The following is a 24,226-nucleotide window of genomic DNA, read 5'->3' on the forward strand; positions in this document are numbered from 1 at the left end:
AGGTGATACCGGCCATGAGGTTGGAGCGCGCGCGGAAAGGCTTTAGTAAAGCGCAACATTGTTGGCTCAGCTAACACGCTCCATTTTATTAGCGTTGGCAGGAAGGGAAGAAAAAGGAAGAATACACATAAAATAGGCGATGGCGCTTCCAAAGAGAGGAGACTTGAATGAGGAGGAGAAAGCATTGCTTGAAGTCATTAGCAGCGGTGAGTGGTTTGCAACGCGGTACTGTCTCAATTTGCATTCGCTGGTTTGCTTCCTTGTTCAGGCCCAGACGGCGAAGGTTTTGTTTCTCCCAATTGGAATGGCTGGAGGCAGCTATTTTTGGTGACTGCGGCGAACCGCTATGCAAACCTCGTGGTTAGGTCCGATGGTTTTTAAAGCGGGTTGTTTTCCGACAGTGAACGTAAGATTTAACAAGGTGCAGCTTGTTCCAATACAAGATAAGGACATCAATGGAGAAGTTGCTAGTTCAGATCTGTCTGTGTAATGAACTTGAGTTCCATTAAATCTAGGCCTGGTCGTGTATGAACTGTAGTGGTCTTTCTGGTGTTATAGGACATTTAACTACTTATAATGGGTCTTCAAACTTGGCCCTTTTATGACTTGTGGACTTCAACTCCCAGAATTCCTCAGCCAGCATGCCGTTTTTATTTAGGAGGGAGTGGGTTACTTTGAATAGAGCTGTTGACTTCTTATTTGCAGGTATGACAAGAACAGAAAAATAGTTATGTTTTGTCACTCTTATGAGCAAAAATAAATGATCCTTAACCATGCATACTTGAATTAAGTCCTCGTGTGCTTCCAAGTGTCTCTTCTGCTATTTCATCTCCTGGCATTCCTCTATTCTATGTATGGATAAGACCTTAGTCAAACCAGGCAGCAGATTTCAGAAACATCCCAAATTTCTTCTGAAATTCATCAAAATCCATCATGTGCATGAAGCAGCCAAGTCAGATCGACCTTCCCTTTCTTCAATGGGAATAATTGCAAAGAACTCTTAAGACTGTCAAAAAGTGATCTGACCATGACAAATGATTGATGCTAATATCCCCTACCTCCAGATGTCTCTGCCACTATCCTGAGACAAAATCCAGATATGGATTTTGCAGTAACTTGGACCTTCAGTATTCTGATCCGGACAATGAATTCTTGAACTACCTACAATTCTTCATCTAGAGAAAGCAAATTGAAGCTCCTCAGTAGCATAAATCTGAAGAGATCCATTAGCTGTTTGGCCAAAACATTAAGCAGCTCAGACTTTGAAGCCACTTGCAACAGGCAGGCTGGTACAAAAGTAGCAATCCCATTTTAAACCTGAAGGCCACCTTTACTACCCAACCTCCAACACCTATCCAGGTTTCAATGATACATACCAGGCTATCCTTCTTACCTGTTATTCAGTCCTGGATGAAACAAGCTTTATTCCAAGCTGAACTAATACCTAGTGGCAGCAATGGCAGAAATCCATGCCACAGAAAGTCTGCATCAGTCATTTGACTGGAGCAGAGCCAAATTGGTATAAAATATGAAGACTGCTTTCCCTAAGAGTAGCTTTCTGTGTCCCACCTTATTGCTTGCCTTTCCCTTTCCCAATCATCAACCTTTACATCTCATATCCCATAACTCCAGTTGATTAATCTAGTTACTTTGTTAATGTGTGGCTCCCACTACAAAAAAGATATTGGCAAATAAAGGTTTTACAAGCATGAATTATCTTTATCTTTATCATTCTTCCTTGTAATTAACAGATGGACTGATAGTGACAGATTGTGTCCCTTCTATATTTTTATACAAATATATTCTGTTTTTATGATTACTATATGACAACCAGTTCATGCTCTCTTTAGTTCATTCACATGATGAGAATCAGACAATGTGCTTTGCTAACTGCATGCTCAAAATTGCATTAAGCTAAACAGGTGGCTGCTTTATAGAACACTTCAGTCTTTCTATTCAGGTTTGCTTCAGATACATTGGACTATATTTTCCTTAATGCTTCTAAGGTTTAGATTCATATTGTGAGTTTTCTAAATTCATTAAAATGGCGTAACTCCCATCAGCTTAGATTGATGCTTCAGCAATGACTGTACTGGGGCATAAGTAATCTTTTGATAATTATGCACTCAAATGGAAACATTTGGAATATTGAAATCAACAGGTGCCTGTCTTCAAAAATGGTTCAAAAACTTCAGACAGAATATTCCCTGACATTAGATAGCATGATTATATTATGCTGTCTTCACGCTGAAAAAAATAATCTGAGGCTTGTCTTTCAATGTTCTTGTCAGATATGGCAATGAAGTTGCTATAATAGAGAGCATTTTTAAGTAATGGTAAAAAACAGAATATGTTTCCAAGGGGGGGAAAAGCTTGCCAGAATTACAGTATTTTTAGCTCTAAGTGTGGGCCTAACTTTGGGAACTCATTTTAGAGGTTTGACTTGATGTCTTTGCTTTCAACTACTTCAATTATCAACTATAGGTAGTCATTGACTTACAACCACAATAGAGCCCAAAATTTCTGTTGCTAGGTGAGACAGTTGTTAAGTGAATTTTGCCACATTTTACGTCCTTTCTTGCCACATTTGAATCACTGCAGTTGTTAAGTTAGTAACATGGTTGCTAAGTGAATCTGGCTTCAGCATTGACTTTGCTTGCCAGAAAGTTGCAAAAAAGTGATCACATGAACTTGGGACACTGCAATTCTCATAAAAATGAGTCAGTTGTGCCCAGCATCTGAATTTTGATCACGTGACCACAGAAATGCTACAACAATTGTAAGTGTGAAAAATGGTCATAAGTCACTTTTTTCAGTGCCATTGTAACTTCAGACTGTCATTAAATGAACTATTGTAAGTGCATTCAACTATTCTGTTGATTTATTACCCTGTTCAATTGTTTTTCTTTGTGTAGCTCACGGAAATAAAATTAAAATAATACATAAAATTGAGAAGTGGCACCAATCTAACTATTATTTTTATTTGTATAATAAATAGAATTAAGAAATATTAATGAAATGAAAAAAAATCCCCTTCTTCCCACAAAATCTAATATAGTTTCTTTTTATCTTGATTTTTTTTCATAGCAATGTGAATGATTTGATAGAAATTTTTAAATACTATCTTTTTTTTAGATTATATGCTTATATTTTCCTGCTTATAGAAACAGAATGGAAAATTAAAATTCATATTCAGAATTAATGCATGAACTATCACTAGTGGATTCTTCTTAGTAACCATTGTTAGATAATTGTTTTGCGTTAATTACGTTCAGACATAGAGGTACTTTATACTTTATACTGACACTTTATACTTCTGCACATAAACTTAGCACTTAATAAATTGTTTGCATACCAAATGGATCAAAAATTATATATTTATTAGCAGACTGACCAAAAATAGTCAGTTGCTTTGTTTGTCAACAGCATCAGAACCTGCTATATTTCTTATTAAATACTGAAGTTAAACAAATCCTGGTAAACAAGGAATATGCCAAATAGTGTTAAATGTGGTTAAGATTGTATCCTTTAAGTCCAGAGGTAGCAGGCAAAAAATATGTATCTGCCCATTTTATGCTTTCACTATGTTCTTTGTAACCTGTTTTAATATAATTTCTAGTATTTCCCCTGAACCTAGAAATGCAGTTAGTGTTATCAGAATGGGATCATTTAACCCAAAACATGTATGAATCATCAAAGCATCATTGTTCTATGAGAACATTTTGTTTGTGTGAAATCAGAAGAATGAGATAATGGTTCTGAATTTCCCAGTTACTCCTCAAAAAAGTAAATAGGAGAAGCAGGCTGACTGAAAATACAAAACTCTTTATTTGAGTTTACTATCAATATTTATTAGTCACAGAATATACTTCTGGCTAAAGCATATCAAACCAGTTAATACTAATAAGAACTAAAGCTAGGCAAGGGCTAAATTCCCCAAAGGTTGACCCTTGGCCTAATTGTGTTCTTCCAACAGTAAAATGATGCCATCATTGATCTAAGACCAAAAATCTTGAAAAAAAATTATCTAAAATAAGTTTATTATTTCTTAATAATAATGTATTTGGACAATAAGGTAAAGTAACTTTAATTTATAGTCTTAAAGATTTTTATTAAAGTTTAAAAGTGTAGAGTAATGATTAGAATTGAAATAGAGCTGGAAAATACTCAAGATTCAGTCATGAACTGTGACTGTAAATACTTTATAAGATTTATGGATACTTGGAAAAATTATATAAATACATTAAACTATATAATGTAATACACATTTTTTTATGATTTCTTCTCATAAACTTTTTTTACTTTTAGGAAACACCGAAGAAGCTTCAAGACTCCTTGGCAGCAAGACTGTCCGTGTGAATTGTTTAGATGAGGTAACATTTAGCAAAATTATATTTTTTATCTGAAACTAATAGGTTTCCTTAAGCCAAATAAAACCTAACAAGACATTTTGCCACAAATTTAAGATCCAGGAAGTAGCAATACCTGAACTGCATTTAACCTTGAGTAAGAACGATCGCTTTTAGATAAGTAGTAGCATTAAGCAATACAAATGATAGAAAAGCACTTAGATGAGGTGGGTAGGGTAGAAATATGATCAATAAAAAAAGAAATATGCTTAGACCAGGGGTCCCCAACCTGTGGGCCATGGCCTACTACCAGTCCATGGCCTATTTGCAACTGGACCGTGTGAGTGGCTGACTGGTGTGTGCGTATGTGTATACACAGCCCCCTCATGTAAAGGTCACGGGCTCACGGCCCCACTTGTGTGAGTGTCATAGGTCCTTGTGGCCTCACTCATGCGAGTGTTGCAGGCATCATAGCCCCATTTATGCGAGCATTGTGGGTGTTCAGGGCCTCACTTGCACAAACACTTGGGGGCCCACTTGCATGAGTGTCACAGTGCTTAGGGCTTCACTCACGCAAGTGCTCAGAGCCTCATGTGAGCATTGCATGCACTTGCGGCTCCATTTTTGCGAGCGATACAGGCACTTAGGGCCCCATTTGCATGAGCATTGTGGGTGCTCGTGGCCTCACTTGCACAAGTGCTTGGAGCCTTTTTGCACAAGCATTGTGGGTGCTTGCAGCCCCACTCGCATGCGTGCTCAGGACCTCATGCATCATGGATGCACTTGCCCCTTCCACAAAACAATCCCCTCTTCCCCCTCCCTCCCCCCGCTCTGGGCCGCAACCCAAAAAGGTTGAGGAACTCTGCTTTAGACTCTCTAGAATTTTTCATACTTTAGTAGTAGAAAACTTGGAAGTTTATACATTTTTATGTTGTTTAATTGCTTCTAATACAGTTATTATCCCCCTATGGATTTTGAATATTTTATAATGGAGCAAGTCTTACTTTTTTGTTTTAACATTAGTTAAATTATTCCGTATTTGCTATTAGTTTTTTTTCATTGTTTGCTATTAAAAAGAAAAAGAAATGCGAAGTGCCTGAAGAGATACAGATATTGTGTTGGAAATAATACCTTTCAAATGCAATCCTATACGTGTTTATTCAAAATAAGCTTCTGAATTTGTAACCATAAAAAAGATTACAACACAACTTCCAAATGCATTCATTTTTTCAAAGATTTTCTATCTTTTGTTAATATTAATCATATTCTGAAATCATTTTAAAGCTTCTATCTTTCCAAGCTATATAAAGTCCAAATAGCCCTTCAACTAGCTTTAATTACAAATATGTATATTCAAATAAAGCTAAGAATATTTATTTTCAATTCATATTTTCTAGATGACTTGAAAATGAAATTATCATATTCCCCTATATTTAATGCTCCTGTACTCCAGAGAATTTGATTTAATCCATCCAGGTGCCATGTTCTACTAAAGGCAATTCATTCTAGTAAACCACATCTGTCTTTTGATTGAAATTTTGATGTAATTTTAGGTATACATTTTCTTATCAGTATTTACTGAAATTTGAAGAAAATATAGTTAAACAGTCTTTCCTGGGATGATCATTCAACTTTGTCTAACCTCTTAACCCTATTTTTTTTATTAATTCATACTGCTGCTTCCCATTAGAAATCTCAAAGAGATTTGCAGTAAAATTCAAAATAATGGGACAACATTCTAAAGCAAATGGACATAGAACAGACACTAAGTGTTATATAAAATATCCACAATATAATAAACAGAAAATTGATAAAAGTGAATAAAAGTAGCAATCATAAATATAAAAATAGAGGAAAAAAATCCTTGTCTTTAATAACTTGGTTATATTAAGGCAATGGAATTAAAATGTTTTTGTTAAGCTATGTAACAATAGAAATATTATACTCTTATACTGTTCACCTGCATTGTTACTGGGCCTTAGGGCTTCCCTGCATTTTTCATTTTTATCTTTAGGATTCTAACAATTTTTTTTTTGTAAGTCCACCTAACATTAGTGTTATGAGTCTTGCTATGGTACTGTTAACTAGAAAACAAATGGAACTTTCATTTATATATTCTTTCATTAGCATGGAATGACCCCTCTAATGCATGCAGCATATAAAGGTAAAACTGATATATGCAGGCTATTGATGCAACATGGAGCTGATGTAAACTGCAATAATCATGAATATGGATATACTGCCTTAATGTTTGCTGGACTCTCAGGTAAATAGTGTTTTCCTTTTTCTCTTAAATATAGTTTCTTATTTAGGCAAAGAAAAAAAACCTGTTAGTTCTTTTCTCAGGGACTACAGAAGTGTTAGGAAGATTTTGCTTTCTACCAAATGTATAAAAGTGGTAATCTTCACTTTGATCTGATGGCTTAAGAATCTCTTAATGATGTATATATTTTTAAAGTTATATTTTATTTTTATTTGAGTTGTACTGATAGAAAAAAGCAGGTGGTAACAGAATTTGAGGAAATCAATGGGATGGGCATTTTAATTTGGTATAAGATTTTGTAGCTTGATTTAATATAAATAATTGAGTGATGGGTCATGTCCACAGAACTGCTTTCTCTCCCATATATTAGAATTATTTGATCCATGCTCTTTTCTTTTTCTCCTAATTGGAGAACATGCAGAATCTTTGGCATCAGTTGATCACAGTAATGGTGGACAGGTGGGTCAATTAAAGTTTTAGAAAGCTTGTTGATGCTTGTTTCAGCTTTGCAAAGAGAAATGTTCTGTGACTCCAGATACTTCCAATTGAAGGTACAATAAGGGGAAAAAAAGAATTTGAACCTGTGTAATGGATTCTGTTAGAAAACCAATCATTTGATTTCCTTCTTGTTAGTAGAAGGGTTAGTTTTAATATCTATCAGAGGGAAACACATTTCATCTATAGTTTGTGAAAACATCCTTAAAAAGTCTAAATAAAGTTTCTTCATTTTAGGCAACAAAGAAATAACCCGGATGGTGTTAGAGGCTGGAGCAGAGATTGATGTGGTCAATTCTGTGGGAAGAACTGCAGCTCAGATGGCTGCCTTTGTGGGTAAAGATCTATCTAATTCTCATTTATTATTAGATTTATAATCTATTCTTCTGCTTTCTAAATATTTAAGACTCCTTCTGCGTTTTCTGTTAAAGAATGGAGCTTGATTTGTATCATGTGTTAAATTAAATCGTGAAAAAGTGTAAAATATTTTGGTAGGAAGAGTACTCTCCCTTTTAGCTAACACACCCATACACTATTGTGCTTCTGAATATGTGGTACTTTTATATAAAGTTGTGAGATATTTCTAGAAATATTAACTCGTTGTCTAACTATACTTTTTAGATTGGATTGATACAGCGCATTTGACTAAAGAAATACTGGCCTGAAAAATGGGAATGAATTTAAAATTATATATCAAAATGAATCTATTTTAGATCCTGGGTTTTCTGTACAGAAGAGTTGATTTGAATCTATCAATTATTAGCAAATAAATTATTTTCACTGTCTTATGCAGTATTTTTTTTAGCAAACTATGCTTTATCACCAAATGACCAGTTTTAACTGTGATTTAATAATCCTATAGTCTTTCACTTCATAAAAGGAAATCATTGCTCTCTTTAGGTCAGCATGATTGTGTAACAGTTATCAACAATTTCTTTCCGCGTGAAAAGCTAAACTACTACACAAAACCACAAGGACTGGATAAAGAACCCAAGCTTCCAATTAAGCTAGCTGGACCTCTACATAAAATTATTACAACTACTAATTTGCATCCTGTTAAGGTACAAGAATATATTTATTTGAATATGTTTATTTAACATGTTGGCAGCTAATTGGACCTGAAAAATGAAATTAATCCTGTGACATACCTAATTTGTATCTTAAAGCTGATTTCATATATAAGCATTTTTATTATTGTATAATGCAGTTGTCTTTGCAGTGGCTTTAGAGTCCAATTTTCACATAATGTCTCATTTGAAACTCATGTTTTCTCTGCTATAGTGTCCCAGATTTTTGAATGTACAGACCAGTGTTTTTCAAATTCGGCAACTTTATGATGTGTGGAATTAATTCAGTGTTGGAGTTCAGCATTCAGTGGTACAATTTAGTAGTACAATTCTCAAAACCTATTTAATAGCCATGCTGAATTGGAATTTTTACAGTTGTATGCAGAACACATCTGGAACTTAATATGATTGTTTATTTTATTATATTTCTACTTTGCTTCAATCATGATACACTTTAACTTAAAAGATCACGGGTAAATTTCCAACCAGTTATAACAATGATTAGGATATCAGCCCTGACATGCAACACTAAGGATATAAAAAATGACAAGAAACAGAAAATAAACAAGAAATGGAAAGCAGTTTGGCTATTGACTCAATGACAGGCCCACAGAGGAAATACAATTTTTAAAAGATTCCAGAAAATCAACATGGACAAGATCAGTGTGATGAGTGTGATGTCCAAAATATAAAGGAGCCCTTGTAGCACTGTGGTTAAAATGCAGTATTACAGACAAACTCTTCCTAGAGCCTGGAGTTCAATCTTGATGGTGGGCAAGGTTGACTCAGTTCTCCATCCTTCTAAGATCGGTAAAATGAGGACCCATTTGGGGCAATATGCTGACATTGTAAACTGCTCAGAGAGTGATGTAAAGCACTATGAAACAGTATATGTCTAAGTCAGGACTTTTCAACCTTTTCAGAGATTGTACCACTTTTAGGATATGGCAATATTTAAGTATCACCAGTCGCCTAGCAGATGGGCACCACTCACCGGACACAGCTGACTCGAGACAACTGGGTTGGAATGGAACAAGTTGCACCAAATAACTCGATATAGGGACAACTCAGTTCCCCACAAATTCCTCATCTCCCCAAACTGCTAGCAGCAAGTGCATGCGCACACGTGCATACATCGCATTCCAGGTTTGGGGACTTTTATCCACAGAGGAAGGAGAGGGCCTTCTCCCCAAGCCCAGGTATGATTGGCAGTTTGCTAGGTCAGATGTGGATAAAAGTGTCCAAGCTTGGAATGTTTTATATTTGTGTGCGTGCGTGTGCGCACACATAGCATTCCAGAGGAAACCTTCTTCTTCCAATCCCAGACATCATTTATGTTTTCCTGTCCGGTGTCCCCTTCTGGCAAAGCAGGAGGTGGAGGACAACGTGCTGCGTGTGGAAGCACGGAGGAGAAAGTTTGCAGGAAGCCACTGTCTCCAAGTTCAACTTCTGCCTTGACAGATCTCTGGAGAGCAAGAGAAGGTGGCAGGGAAGCAGTGCTCCCAGGTCCTGCACAAGGAAGGCTGGCTCTTCTCAAAGGGAATTCCCATTTCCAATTGTATGTGGTAAGGATGCTGGTTTGTTGGGGCAGCCTTCCCTCACACAGTTCCCCTGCCACCCCCCTCCTCCTCTCCAGAGATCTGCAGGGGAGGCAGGTCTGGAGGGCAAGGTGCAGCCTCCATATTGACCACTTCTACTTCTCCAAGCCCTCCTCAATTAAACATACATTATATAAATTAAAACACAGCCAAAAAGAAAACATAATTAAATCATTAATTACAGCTCCTCACATATTTTCTGGAAAAACCATCTTTATTGATGTTAGGAAGGAAGAGCAAACCTTATTAAGGAACTCTTAACAGAAAGGGAATTGAAGACGCCAAAAGGTCTTGTTCTTTCTAATCTACCTTCCCTTTGAGCCTTTAGTTCTCATTATTTTATTATTATGTATTAAAGAAGATCAAAGGCCTCCATAGCTCAGGATACTCACCTTAAAATTAGAACCCAGAAAAACTTAGTTAATTCACAATACTGGCCTATAAAGAATGAAGATAATCTTTGGACCCTGAGAGCATGCAGGTGTCAAGTCAGAATATTAGTGGCACACCTGTCAGCAACTGGAAGTGCATAAGTCCATCTACTTTCCTTTCCTGTTTCATAACTCAATCCATACATCCTTTAATTTTCAGACACATCTTTTTCTCACAGCTCTTAAAAAAACCCATAAAGTATACTGTAATTAGCAGTAAAAATAAAACTAGCATTTCTGAATTCTTTCTCCAAGGGGGGAAGGAAAGTTCGCAGCCTGCAGGTTGCTAGCAAAGTCATCAAAGAACACAGTTATTGCTACTAAAGGCAAGAATAAATAACAAATCAATTTTGCAGTTCTCTCCTGTTAATACATCCTTTTACCTCCAGAATGTAGGTTAGGATTGCACAAAGGGCTAGGCTAAAATCCAGTTGACTAGTTTGCAGCCAAATGTTCAATACAGACCTTGCCTATGTGATTTTAATAACCCAGGAAGGGACAGGAAAACCTAAGGAAAACTTGGCAATCAATAAACCATGATGGATCATGCTTGTTTTGCCCTACTTTGATTCTTCTCCCCAGCAGCAGCACATCGATTTTAGAACTACCTCCTTTGGAACCTTAGGATGGGGCTGGATCCTGCTTCATCCTCCCCCCTGCAGCTACCTCCTTCGGAGCCTTCCTGATCCTAATGGGGCTGGATCCTGCTTTCCTTTCCCTCCTGCAGCTACCTCCTTCAGAGCCTTTCCCCTCTCCTCTGCAGCTATCTCCTTTGGAGCTTTCCTGATCCCAATGGGGCTGGATCCTGCTTCCCCCTCCCCCCTGCAGCTATCCCCTTTGGAGCCTTCCTGATCCCAACAGGGCTGGATCCTGCTTCCCCCTCTCCCTTGCAGATGCCTCCTTCAGAGCCTTCCTGATCCCGCCAGGGCTGCTGGCATGACATCGGGCAAGAGCGCCAGATGAGCCCCGCTTTGCAGGACGAAGCAGGCAGACACAAGCGCCAATCAGCCTGAGCCGTGCGCCAATCAGTTGGAGCCCCGAGTTGATCCTGGGCGCTCAGCAGAGCCCCGGCAACACTGCAGCTCCAGCTGACTCTCCCACAGGCCTACACTTTTACACTTTTTTTTTTTTTACACTGCTTTTCAACCTACCGTACGCATACTACCTGCCAGGTGCCGAGGTACCACCAGTGATATGCGTACCATGGGTTGAAAAGCCCTGGTCTAAGTTATATTGTTACTGGAATTGCCAGAGAAACAATGCCATCTAGCCTTAACATCTTAAACTTTGAGAGGTGTAAAATTACATAAAAGCTTCCCCCTAACAATTCTAACTGATTGCACTGATACTGATTAGAGCAGACAATCTGGAAGGTGTCCAATCCTAAAGGGCTTTATAGGTCAATCCTAGCATCTTAAAATCTACTTGGAAACTTACTAGTAACTACTGCAGCCTGCAAAGTTGAATAAGTACTAGTAAGCACATGGGATATAGTTTTCAAGTAGATTGTAAGGACAGCCCCAAGTGTATTGAAATACTTAATATATGTAATAATGAGGGCAGGAGTTGCTATAACTACATCCATTTGCCCCAGGTATGGCCACAACTGTGCACCAACATATGTGAGCATGGCCATGCCTCCATGTATCACTTAATTGCACTGGCAAAAATATAGCTTTATGTTTATTGACTAAACATCAGTAAACAAAAACATTTCACCGGCAAAACCAGGCAGAGAAAAACTTGCAAGAAAGCAACATTTTATATTATTTTTATCTTATGTTTCAAAAGGCATGACAGTACTGAGAGTAACTACGAGTAATGTCATAATTAAGGGTTTAACCCTTTTATGTACATAACCAATACACACCAGAGAGAGGGGGAGAGAGAGAGCGCATGTGCAGTTCTGTTAAACTGCACTTGTTAATGCTTATTATAAAGAATTCAAAAAGAATTAACTTTATTTCCTTTTTTAAATTTAATTTATACAGCAGCCTATCTTACACTCGTAAGATAAGGCAATCACACAACAAATATATCAGTTAAAATTGTAGATAAAGTCACTTAGAAAACACAGTAATTTATGAACAGTCATTTTATGGGCTCCACATCACTCTGATCCCAAGATCATCAAGACTGGAATCAGTCTGACATTGGGAGAATGCTCTTTCATAGATCACATACAGCAGCAAAAAAAGCTCTTCTCTTGGTGACACTTTGTATTGGATGGACTACAACAAGTCTCTTCTGCCAGACCCAGTGGTATTGGTACATGGCACTGGGGGGAGGGGTCCCTCAAATAAGCCAGCTTTGAGGGATTTTAGAGGTTATCACCAGCTTTAAAGGTTATCACAAGCAATTTGAATTGGCCTAGAAGCAAATTGGTAACCAGTGCAACTCATTGAGCAGAAAGATAACATATATAAGTGTAGATTCACACACAACTGCCCCATGCTACTGCATTTTGCACCAACATAAGTTCCAAATAATCTTCAAGGGTAGCCCCATATCAAATGCATAATTTATATGAAAGATGACTAGGACATGAGTGACCTGCATGTAGAATATCCTTTTTCAGGAATGGCATACAAAGCTGTGCAAGGGCCTTCCTAACTTGACTTTGAGCCATGAATGTAGAAGAATATCCAATTGTGCACTGGCTATGTTTTAGGAAGTATATCTTACCCTATGTTTTCTATAGGTTGTGTTGCTGGTGAAAGAAAATCCTCTTTTGGCAGAAGTTGAAGCAATGCAGAAATGTTACAAAGTATTAGATCTGATCTGTGAGAAGTGCATGAAACAGAAAGAGATGAATGAAGTTCTTGCAATTAAAATGCACTACATTAGCTGCATTTTCAAAAAATGTATCCTTTTTCTTGAACAAGATGACAAATTGGATGGATTAATCAAAAGGTATATTTTTTCAGTAGAAGGCTCTTTTCCACACAATATATTATCTGTCCACAAGTACAGATTCTTGTACTTTTCGTACTCTTAAGTACAAAACTGGGGCTTCCCATTAAGTTATCAGGCTGTATGCATGATTTGAGAGGTAAAATAACTATGGCTTACTTTATACATACTACATTCTTTAGAAATTAAAATCCAATGCTGTCATTTGAGGTGATTGAATATACTGCACTCAAAAAACTCATATGTTAAGTATTTGCATCATAGTTTTTCTTAATGCTGTGATCTTATTCTACACATACATTTGCATCATGAGTAGGAAGAAAAAACGTGGCCAACTTATGTAACTTCAGCTATATTTACCTTTAATTTCAGCCTTTTAAAAGGCAGAGAGAGAGATGGATTTCCAGTTTATCAAGAGAAGATCATCAGGGAATCTATTCGGAAATTTCCTTATTGTGAAACTACCTTGCTTCAGCAACTTGTGAGAAACATTGCTCCTGTTGAAATTGTAAGTGTATCCTGACGAACAGTATGTCTATTATTCTGTACCGATTGAACATTTAGAATCTACAAGATAATTTTTAGTGTGCATTATTTACACATGTTCACTGTAACCAAATTCTAATTAATGCAAGGAAAGGGAAGGAGGAACAAATTTCTGCAAAATTTGGTTCTTTGGATGATTATCTCAAAGCGTTCTCTACCTACTTCGTGTTTTTTTTTCCAAAATTGTCTTTTGCCTTAGCTCAGCTCTTGCTAACCTTTTGAGTTTCTAAGACTTGCATAGCAGTCATGAAAACCTAAGGTACCAGGTATTATGGATTCTTTTAGTGTCATCTTACTAAATATTTGGAGGCAAAACAATTAACACTTAGCACAAATACGAATCAATCTGGCACTGGCTGCAGGGGGAAAAAAGCAATCTAAGCAGATCCTTCAGCGCATCTGTTAAAAGTTATGTAATCCAGCTAGATAACTGACCTGAACACAATCAGGGAACAAGGATACATAAGCTTCCAAGCTTATGCTGCTTTGTCCTTGTCTTCCTTTTCCAACTAGTACAGGGAAGAAATATGGAATCATGTTTTACGAATCCTTAAAGGTCTGATAGAAGGCATTCAGCAGTGACATAATCCAGGAATTAGCATGGGTACCAAACCTTCAGTCCTTCCAATAGAATGTTTCCTGATTTAGACATCTAGACATCTTTAGGATAACACATAATGTCGATATTCATTGCCAGAAACGTGAAACTGGATGCTTTCGGGACTGACTGGCTGATGGGTCTTCTTTATACCTTTTCCTTAAGATAATTTCCAAATAACATAGAAGGCCTCACAAGCAGAGGTCATAGTTATTCTGGTGATACCTGATTGCTCTTGGTTTCCAATTCATCTAGATTAAGCAGTGTGGAATTGCAGAGGAAATAATGCAGAAGAAATAGTGTTGATTTAGGGACAAGTTATACAATTTCAGCCAAACCTACTCTAACAGTAGAATACAAGTTATTCATCAGTGGGTCTACTTTCTTGAACAAACCTTTCTTAGAACACTTCCATTAATAGATTTATAACAGTGCTTGAAAGGGGTTTTGGCTTGATGTGCCAACAAGAATCAAAATTTGTCAGGCAAGTTCTTCATTTTCCTGCCTTTTGTTTTGGCAAGTTAGTTTAAAGGCCTGAGAATCAATGTGTACCATTAAGTGACATATATCCATTTAAATAGTATTTGGAAATCTATAGGGACATGTAGATTCTTCTCCATTCTCTTTTTAAATATTTTCTCATGAGTAAAATTAGTCAATCTAGTTAGATTGTGTAATTCCTTAAATGGAAACTCTGTTAATCCTTTCAGTGAGAACAGTATTTAGAAATTTTGCCCTAAATCATTTCATTCTTTTCAGGATGCCTGGTATTAAGGTAGATGCATGTCAGGTGCTTTTTTAAAAAAATAAAAATAAACAGCCAGAGCATAGAAGATTTGTTTTTTCCTTTGGGCTTGGATTTAGAATTCTTGTTAAGAAAAACTGCTATTTCATCTCCCTTTGCCTCTCCAGGGTTCTGACCCTACAGCATTTTCTGTACTTACACAAGCTATTACTGGTCATATAGGCTTTATAGATGCTGAATTTTGTACAACATGTGGGGAAAAAGGAGCGGACAAAAGATGTTCCACATGCAAAATGGTAAGAGTATGCAGATAAAGTAATAAACAGATTATCCTCATCACATATTATATATAACTAACACTCCATTCCCCCTCAGGTTAAGCATAATGCAAATCACAAATGCACAGCATGCATCACATGTGAAAAAGAGATCACTGCTCCATACTTTGTGATCCTTATAAACAATTCATGTTTCTGCCATATCCATACACTAATTCATATTGCCTTTTCCTTACTCTTTTTTCTCTTCAAGATTTTCACTTAGTATTACTTAGTCTTTCTCGTGAGCCGTTCACTTTCCTTCACATATGTTTTATAATTTAGTCGTCATTCAATCTGTCTGCAGTCTTAACACACTTCATACTGGTCACTCATCAAGTCATTCTTGCCTTCCTTCACTTATCACACACACTGTATAATCTTCCACATTGCTTTCAATTTTCATTTTTCTTGGCATACCCAATTTCTACTTCCATGTATTAATGGCCAGAAGCCCATTCTCACAAACAATTATTTTTGCTTCTTTCAGCTAAGGTTTTTTATACATTATCTTTCTACCATCACTTTTATGTTCTTACTTTTCATTTTCCCATCCTTTGTAATTATTTATCAAATAAAATTACCTCCAACTGAGTGACAAGATTGAATGTATCTCAATCTTCAAAACAAATTTTATCTTTTAAAATGAAAACAAGAAAATAACTTCTCAATATTGTAATTCTAACTGTGGGAGCAACTGGTTGTTCATTTATTTAAAAAATATCAGTTGTATTTTTTTAATTGTAAAGGGATGTCTCTGATCCTTAGGTAATTCAAATTGTTTTAAAAATCAAAATGGTGATATACTTTTGTTGATTTTCAGGTTATTTACTGTGATCAGACTTGCCAGAAAATGCACTGGTTTACGCACAAGAAATCATGCAGCATGCTAAAGAAGATTTATGAGAAACAGATGGTAGACGCAGCCAAAGAAAAAAATAAAGGTTGAGATGCCTTATTATTTCAAGAGCATTTAGGAATATGTCCTTTATGGTGGGAAGTATCTTCAAAACAAACCAATAACTAAAACAGATGCTGATTGTATTCCAAAATAACAGGTTATGGCAATCTTTACAGTAGTGTACTACTTTTATATTTTTATTTTGTCAGAATTCATCCCTTTCCCTGTCATAAGCTTCAAAGAGATTATCTTGAGACAGCATTTTATGCTGTGATTATGCGATAGCAGTTTTTTGATGATTTTTTTTTCAGATAAACCTTTTTCCAATCTTGAGCTAATAATTCTCAAAATCTTTTTCTTGGCAGTTAATTTTTACCTGAAAATTTGATTTTTGTCAAGTATTAATATTAGTTGGTACAAGTAGTCCACAAGTTACCACCAATTTGTTTAGTGGCTATACGGTTTCAACAGCACTGGAAAAATGAACTTATAAACAATATACAATTATTTATGACCTTCACAGGTTCCTTGGTCACATGATCACCATTACAGTCAGTATAAATAGTCCTTGACTTGTGATGGTTCAAAATTACAGCAGACCAAAATATTTTTATGACCTGATTCTGAATTCCAACCCCTCCTCTCCATGTTCACATATTACATTTAGGGTGTTTGGCAACCAACCTGCATTTATGGCTATTTCTAGCATCCTATGGTCATATGACTGGGATTTATGATGTTTTTGCTGAAGGGATTACAAGAAGAGAGTAAGCGAGCACACAGTGGGAATACACATCTGAAGTAATGCCCTGGCATTGGCATTGCAAGAGTGCATGGCGAACAGACAGAGTATTCTTCATTGTGTTCCTCTTTACTCTCTTTTAGTCAAGTCCTCTCCAATCTCTCCTCTCTTGCAGTGCGGGGTACATAAGGCACAGGAGACATTGCCAATAGAAATCTGTTTTCTTCTTTTCTCTCCCTCTTGCAGAGCAGAAAACTCTCTAGGGAGATGATACAAAAGTAAGGCAATGCCTTCCAGCCAGGGATCCATCTCCTGGGCCGGCCGGCCAGGTTTCCTTGCAGCTCAGTGCCCTTTGGGGGATTGATGGCCATCCAACAGTGTCTCCCGCGCCCTGCCAAATCAGGCAGAGAGGTAGCTCCATGGCTCCTCACCAAATCCTGACCTCTTCGCAGTCCCCTTCTTTTGATCAAACTTTTCTTCACAACGAAGCAGCTGCCACTACAAAGCACCATCTTTTTCTCAAGGCCAGTTAATTTTTCCCCATAGATCCTGCCCCAATAAAAAGAAAAAGTCAGCTGGAGTCCCAGGTTGATGTGATCTAAGCCAGCAAGTCAAGCTGCCCATGGACACCTTTTCTTTGCAAGCACTCCAGGGTAGAGACTCCAGCAATGCACAACTCAGAATGTCAAATGGAGCCAAGAAGGCTCCCCTTTGAGTTGCTTCAGATCGAAGGACAGTTGGGAGTAGATATACAAGAGATGTCACGGATCCTTCCATGGCAGACACCCAGTCATACCTGTGGTAAAATAAACATCTTCAGCATTCCACACAAGCACTGCAGGCAAGAGGAATCTTGTTGACATCCTGTCCTTTACCACTTCTCCCTTCCAGCACCCATATTGGACTAGTGATGCCCACCCCTATAACAGGAAGACCTTTTTTTCCTCTTGTGGATCCTCTTCTATCCAAATGTCTGGAAGTTGAGTCATGGCAACTGGACTTCTTTTTTGTTTGTTAGAATTTCTTTGTTGCTAATCCAAATAGCTTCTTCAGTCTGACCAAGTTAGTTAGCCTATTCACATTAGGTAAAAAATGAAACCATCCTGGAGGACATACATGTTTTTTCCCTAACCAACCTGTTCAGACTGAACAACCTAGATATTCTTTTGTGCAACCTAGATATTCTTTTGTGCAGACATGATACTTCGACTGTTAAAAATATTAACACATATGGCATCATATTTTAATTAAATTTCTCCTTTTAATTTATTTTCAAATTGACAGAAATATTATAAGTAGCTTTCTTTATTAGTTGGAATTCAGGCAGGAGGATGTCAGTTTTCTGTATTACTTGCTGAAATGTACATGGTTCTATATTTCATTTGACACATGCTTGTTTTCACTCTAGAAGCAGCACAAACTTCAGAATCTATTTTAACAAGCGAAGAACAGTACTCTGAACCTGAAACTCATAAAGACATGGAAATAAAAAGTACTGGAGACCAAAGTGAAATGATTCCCAACATAAAAATGATTGTGTCTTCTCCAGCAGTTTGTAACTCTCTTGAAGAGGAAACTACTTCAGAAAACATTGTTAGTGAAAAAGTTCAAGAATTTAAAGAATAAACAGTACTTTTTAAAGAATGTCATCTGGATTACAGTCTATAGACTGGATTTCATAACGTGATAAGTGCTCAATAACATACTGGGTTTTACCTTATATCAGTTTTTATATCAAATATAACTCAAAGAATTGTAGATTGTGATAAAGAGTTTTAAACAGATGGTTGAAATCAGAATAACATAAACCTATCTTTTTTGTTCCTATATACCTTAGGTATGTTTTAAAAAAACAGTTTAAAACCAGTTTAGTACAAAAAAAAGCTTTCTATTTAATTCAAATATCAAGCTAGTACCATAATATCTGAAATATAAACATAGCTAGTCCTTGACTTACAACTGGTTGCTTAGCGACTGAAGTTATAGTGGACCCTCCCCCAAAACTACTTAAATATCTGTTTCAAAGTTATACTTGTTGCAGCACTTCTACGGTCGTTTGTTCTTATGACCAACTGCAGCTTCACTGCAGCAATACCCCTGCCTATCTCCCACATGCCTTGGACCTGCTTCCAACCCACGGGGCTCTACAACCTCCTCCTCACCTTTAAAAGATCTCTGGTTAGGAAAGGAGGATAGATCACTATGTTCCTGGACTTCATGGTCAGTTATGGCTGCAATCCCATTACTGGCCACTATTGAATTGTGGCCACTCAGGAAATGGCATCCATTTCCAGGATTGCACAGCCCAGGAATGAGGACACCTGTCGTTCCCTAATCCTATTTCCAGAGTTTGAAAAGTAAATGCACAATGAGTGAAGTGGTATGAGGAGGGTGTAGGTTCTGTTGGAATAGAAACAAGCCCAAGGCCTATAAGAATTTTGGATTTTGGGGGGGGGGTTAACTTTGTCTTAAACAAAATAAAATATATACAAAAATGATCTCTGACCATTATGGATAGTTTCTATTATGGTCATCAGTCGAAGATTACCTGTACATTAAAATTCCTAGTTTTCATCTTCTATGCTTCTTGCCTGTTTCTGTTAAACAATATTGCTAATCTATATTGGTTTAATTGACTTTAATTATAAATTTTCAGTTATAGAACTTTTTTCAAACCAAATTAAGCATAATGTTGCTGAAAAATTGACAAATAACAACATGGCTATATATACTGTATATGCCGGCGTATTAGGCGACCCGGCGTATAAGACAACCCCCGTCTTTATAGCCGGGCCGCATTCCTAGAACGTTGTCTTATATGCCGGAAACTACCAGTATTTCCGGCGTATAAGACGACTCAGCGTATAAGACGACCCCCGTCTTTGGCGCCGATTTCAGCGCTCGCGGAAGTCGTCTTATACGCCAGCATTTACGGTAAGAATTAGGGATGCTTTAATAATTAATCTTTAAATAATATGTTAATCATTATCTGGAGTAGAGAGGCCTGTAACTTGAAGCCAGATTTACTGGGGGAGGAGGGAAGATAAGGCTAAAAGAGCTGAATTCCACAAATTTTCTTGAATTATACCTGACTTTCATTATATCCCAGACACTCAGATTATACTTTTAGGAAAAACAGAAGCACAGACTGGTATTAAAATATTCAGAAATAGCAATGTCAATTTCTCTCTTTGTGATTGGAATGGAAGTACAAATTATACAGGATAGCTTTTTATTTAGAATTGACCAAATTTAAATATAGTACAAGCTGTCTAAGTTTACCTGTTAGCTGCAGTGCTTATGTTTTCAAAGAGATACAGGCTTTATGGTGGGAGGAAGAATTACTTATTTATTACAACTGTGACTCTAATAAATTAATATATAAGGATATATATAGGGATTTTTTACCTGTGCAATAAATTATAGGTAATTCTCACTCAACGACCATTCAATGACTGCTCAAAGTTATAATGATGCTGAACAAATGATATTTGCAGCCATTGCAGTGCCCTCATAGACACATGACCAAAATTTGGGCAATTAGCAGCCTGTTCACATTTAGGACCACTTCAGCTTCCACCTGCCTATATCCCACCATCTCTGCCCTCTTAGCCATCCTGCACCCCCAGGGACCCTGCCATCTGCGTTCTGCTGTCCCCAGCTGACCTTTACTGTCTTCTTTCTCCTGGTGCTGGTGAGAAGGCATGTCAACCTTCCATAAGGTGTATGCAGGTCAGTGAAGCCTTATTTACAAAGCCTTGGGAAGGCTTTTTGAGGCTCCAGAAAGGCTGCTTGCAGTTTCAGGAAGAAAGCCTCAGGAAGGACCATGCCAGGCACACCTTGTCAGCAGTGAGCATTGGAGTGCAAGGTGGTGGGGATCAAAGCAAAATGCAGGAAAACCAAAGGCCAAAAATGGAGGACATAGATGGGTGTGGAGAGTTGAAGAAGAGGCAAGCATGGCAGGGCAGGAGAAACATGAAGCTGCCTATCAACCACCACTGGGATTACTGAAAGTATTGTTAATAAACAGTACAATCCTATGAAATTTTACCTAATGACTCATTGCTTAGCATTAGAAATTCTGCTTCAAATTAAGGCAATTAAATAAGGACTACCTGCACACAGTTACTGAAATCCATATCTGCAGATTGAACAATATACAAACAGGAAATATAGCTGCACTCCCTTGGAACAAACTAGTTTGAAAAATAACCGAAATGTTAGCATGCTTGGCAAGAAGAATCTACTGTGAATCTTTTTTCTTTGATAAACTATTTTATTTAAATATCTTAAATAATTTGGCCAATAAGCTTGCACCAGCCTTTATGCTGAACTGCACTATTCTTTTTTTAAAAAGCAACATAAATTATAAAAATTACCACTAATATTTTAAAAAAAATTTACATGGTATTTTAATACCAATGTGGGATTGGCTCAATCTTTGAACTTATCACTAAATCTAGAGAAATCATAGAGAAACATTGTTCCAGCTTTTCATTTTTGGAATATTAAATATTTAAAATATTAAAACATCTCTAAATAACAATCATCTTCAATCCACCACTTATATTTCTGTAATTTTATTCCTTAATAAAACCAAAGCTTTTTATAAAATGACAAGTTTCTTACATTAGGAATATAGTATTTATATGCACATCGTTCAACTGTTATATTTCTTTCCAAAATTATTAATGTAAATTGTAAGTCAAAATCAAAGGAGACCTGTAGCAGGACATGAGCAAATCATATGAATTAAACAACTCTCAAATTTTTCCTAGTGACAATGCACACAGAAAATAATTTGATACCTAGTCTCTTAAAAACATTATTTGAGGGTTCCATAAACATGAAACATACTTTCTGATGTATTAGATTCTTTCTTAAATCAATATCTGGACCTGAAAAAAGTGAAGGAAATGATTGATCCATTAGTGGGTGAAAGTGGCAAGCAGGTGACAAGCAACAGGGAGAAAGCAGAACTATTTAACTCGTTTTTTGCATCTGTCTTTACACAAAGGGAAAAAACAGACCAACCTATAAAAAAGGTGCCACAAAAAAACAGAATAGAAACACAAGTTAAGATAGGCAAGAAAATGGTAAGTGAGCACCTGTCCAGTCTAGACAAGTTCAAATTGCCAGGACCAGATGGATTACACCCCAAGGTTCTCAAGGAACTGGCAGATGTGATCTCAGAACTACTGAATTATATTTTTCAATGATCCTGGAGCACGGGAACTACCAGAGGACTGGAAAAGAGCTGATGTAGTTCCCATCTTCAAAAAAGGAAAAAAAATGGATCCAGGAAATTACAACCTATCAGCCTGACCTCAATACCTGGGAAGATCCTGGAAAACATAAGCAACGAATCAATGAACACCTAGAGGCAAACAAAGTCATTACTAAAAGCCAACGTGGGTTTGTCAAAAATAGATTATACCAGACAAATCTTACTCCATTCTTCGACCAAGTGACAAAATTAGTGGATCAGAGGAATGCTGTGGACATAATTTACTTGGACTTCAGTAGGCATTTGATAAAGTAGATACAACCTACTACTTAACAAGATAGAAAAATGTGGCTTAGACAGCATCACCACCAGATGGATCCGTAACTGGCTGACCGGCCGTACTCCGCATGTGGTCCTCAATGGAACCGCATCTACATGGCGGGAAGTGTGTAGTGGGGTGCCCCAGGGCTCTGTTCTGGGTCCAGTGCTCTTCAACATCTTCATCAACGATTTGGATGAGGGGATAGATGGGGAACCCATCAAATTTGTAGACGACACCAAGCTGGCAAGAATAGCCAACACTCCAGAAGACAGGCTTAAGATACAGAAGGATCTGGACAGACTTGAACACTATGTGCTATCTAACAAAATGAAATTCAGTGGTGAAAAAAGAAAGGTTCTACATTTAGGTAAGAAAAACCAAATGCACAGGTATAGTAGGGGGTACCTTGCTCAATAGTAGTAACTGTGAGAGGGACCTCAGAGTCCTAGTGGACAATCACCTAAATATGAGCCAGCAGTGTGCTGCAGCTGCCAAAAAGGCCAACACAGTGCTAGGCTGCATTAACAGAGGGATAGAATCAAGATCAAATGAAGTATTAATACCACTTTACAATACCTTGGTAAGGCCACAGTTGGAATACTGCATCCAGTTTTGGTCACCACGAAGTAAAAAAGATGTTGAGACTCTAAAAAGAGTATAGAGAAGAGCAACAAAGATGATTAGGGACTGGAGGCTAAAGCATATAAGGAACGGCTGCTGGAATTGGGTATGTCTAATTTAATGAAGAGAAGGATGAGGGGGGACATGATAGCAGTGTTCCAATATCTCAAGGACTGCCACAAAGAAGAGGGAGTCAAGCTATTTTCCAAGGCGCCTGAAGGCAGGACAAGAAGCAACGGGTAGAAACTAAGCAAGGAGAGAAGCAACCTAGAACTAAGGAGAAACTTCCTGACAGAACAATTAACCAATGGAACAACCTGCCTCCAGAAGCGGTGAATGCTCAAACACTGGAAGTTTTTAAGAAGAGACTGGACAGCCATTTGTCCAAAATGGTATAGGGTTTCCTGCCTGAGCAAGTGGTTGGACTAGATGACCTCCAAAGTCCCTTCCCACTTTACTATTGTTGTTGTTGTTATTATTATTATTATTATTATTATTATTAATAATAATAATAATAATAATAATACTGAATTACCATTTCTGTATATCACTCCAAAATACTGCAAAGGACCAGAAACAGGTTTCAAAATATTGGGCACTGTCATACAGAGCAGATAATGCTGCTAATTTCCTTTAAATCTTAGTTAAACAAATTAGCAGTGTTATACACTCTCCATACCACTGATTGATAACATATACATATGGTCCTCAAGATACAATTGTAATGGAGCCTGCCTATCATGGTTGCATGTTGCAATGGCATCTCACATAACAATATCCCATGCCTACTCTCCCCAATACAGTCAGATTGTTAGGTGGGAGATGGAGTGCCTCAGATGGGGAAGGCCCTTGGTGGCCTAGAATAGGCCCTGGTCTGCCTGCCCTGGCCATCCCAAGGCCTCTCCATTCTCCAAGACATCCTATGCTATACTTCCTGTCCCTGCTCTTGACTCCCATTGTGACCCCCCTAGGCCAGTGATGGCAAACCTTTTAGAGACCGAGTGCCCCAAAACCACTCCTCACCCCCGTCCCTGCTCCGCCCTGCCAACTGGGCCACCCACCACCTCCACGGCCCGCCACAGATCACTCAG

General features: G+C 37.5%; 1 protein-coding gene across 3 annotated transcripts; it reads left to right on the plus strand.

Annotated features, from left to right (window-relative positions):
• Positions 1 to 29: 29 nt before the first annotated feature.
• ANKMY2 (ankyrin repeat and MYND domain containing 2) lies at positions 30 to 19,544 on the plus strand. Of its 3 annotated transcripts, none has more exons than XM_039332792.1 (10): positions 30 to 206; positions 4,309 to 4,373; positions 6,477 to 6,615; positions 7,345 to 7,443; positions 8,008 to 8,168; positions 12,905 to 13,116; positions 13,489 to 13,624; positions 15,173 to 15,301; positions 16,146 to 16,266; positions 18,374 to 19,544. In XM_039332792.1, exons 1-10 carry the CDS (start codon positions 140 to 142, stop codon positions 18,589 to 18,591), a joined length of 1,347 nt encoding a protein of 448 aa, XP_039188726.1. In that variant the 5' UTR covers positions 30 to 139; the 3' UTR covers positions 18,592 to 19,544. The 3 variants fall into 3 exon arrangements, with proteins under 3 accessions (XP_039188726.1, XP_039188745.1, XP_039188735.1); XM_039332811.1 differs by having other exon boundaries at positions 31 to 206; positions 17,212 to 18,516; XM_039332801.1 differs by having other exon boundaries at positions 31 to 206; positions 17,217 to 18,516.
• Positions 19,545 to 24,226: the final 4,682 nt, after the last annotated feature.

Source organism: Crotalus tigris, unplaced genomic scaffold, assembly GCF_016545835.1.
Source record: "Crotalus tigris isolate CLP2741 ecotype Arizona unplaced genomic scaffold, ASM1654583v1 scf7180000017624.2573661763:2888555, whole genome shotgun sequence".
In the NCBI taxonomy this organism is placed as follows: domain Eukaryota; kingdom Metazoa; phylum Chordata; class Lepidosauria; order Squamata; family Viperidae; genus Crotalus; species Crotalus tigris.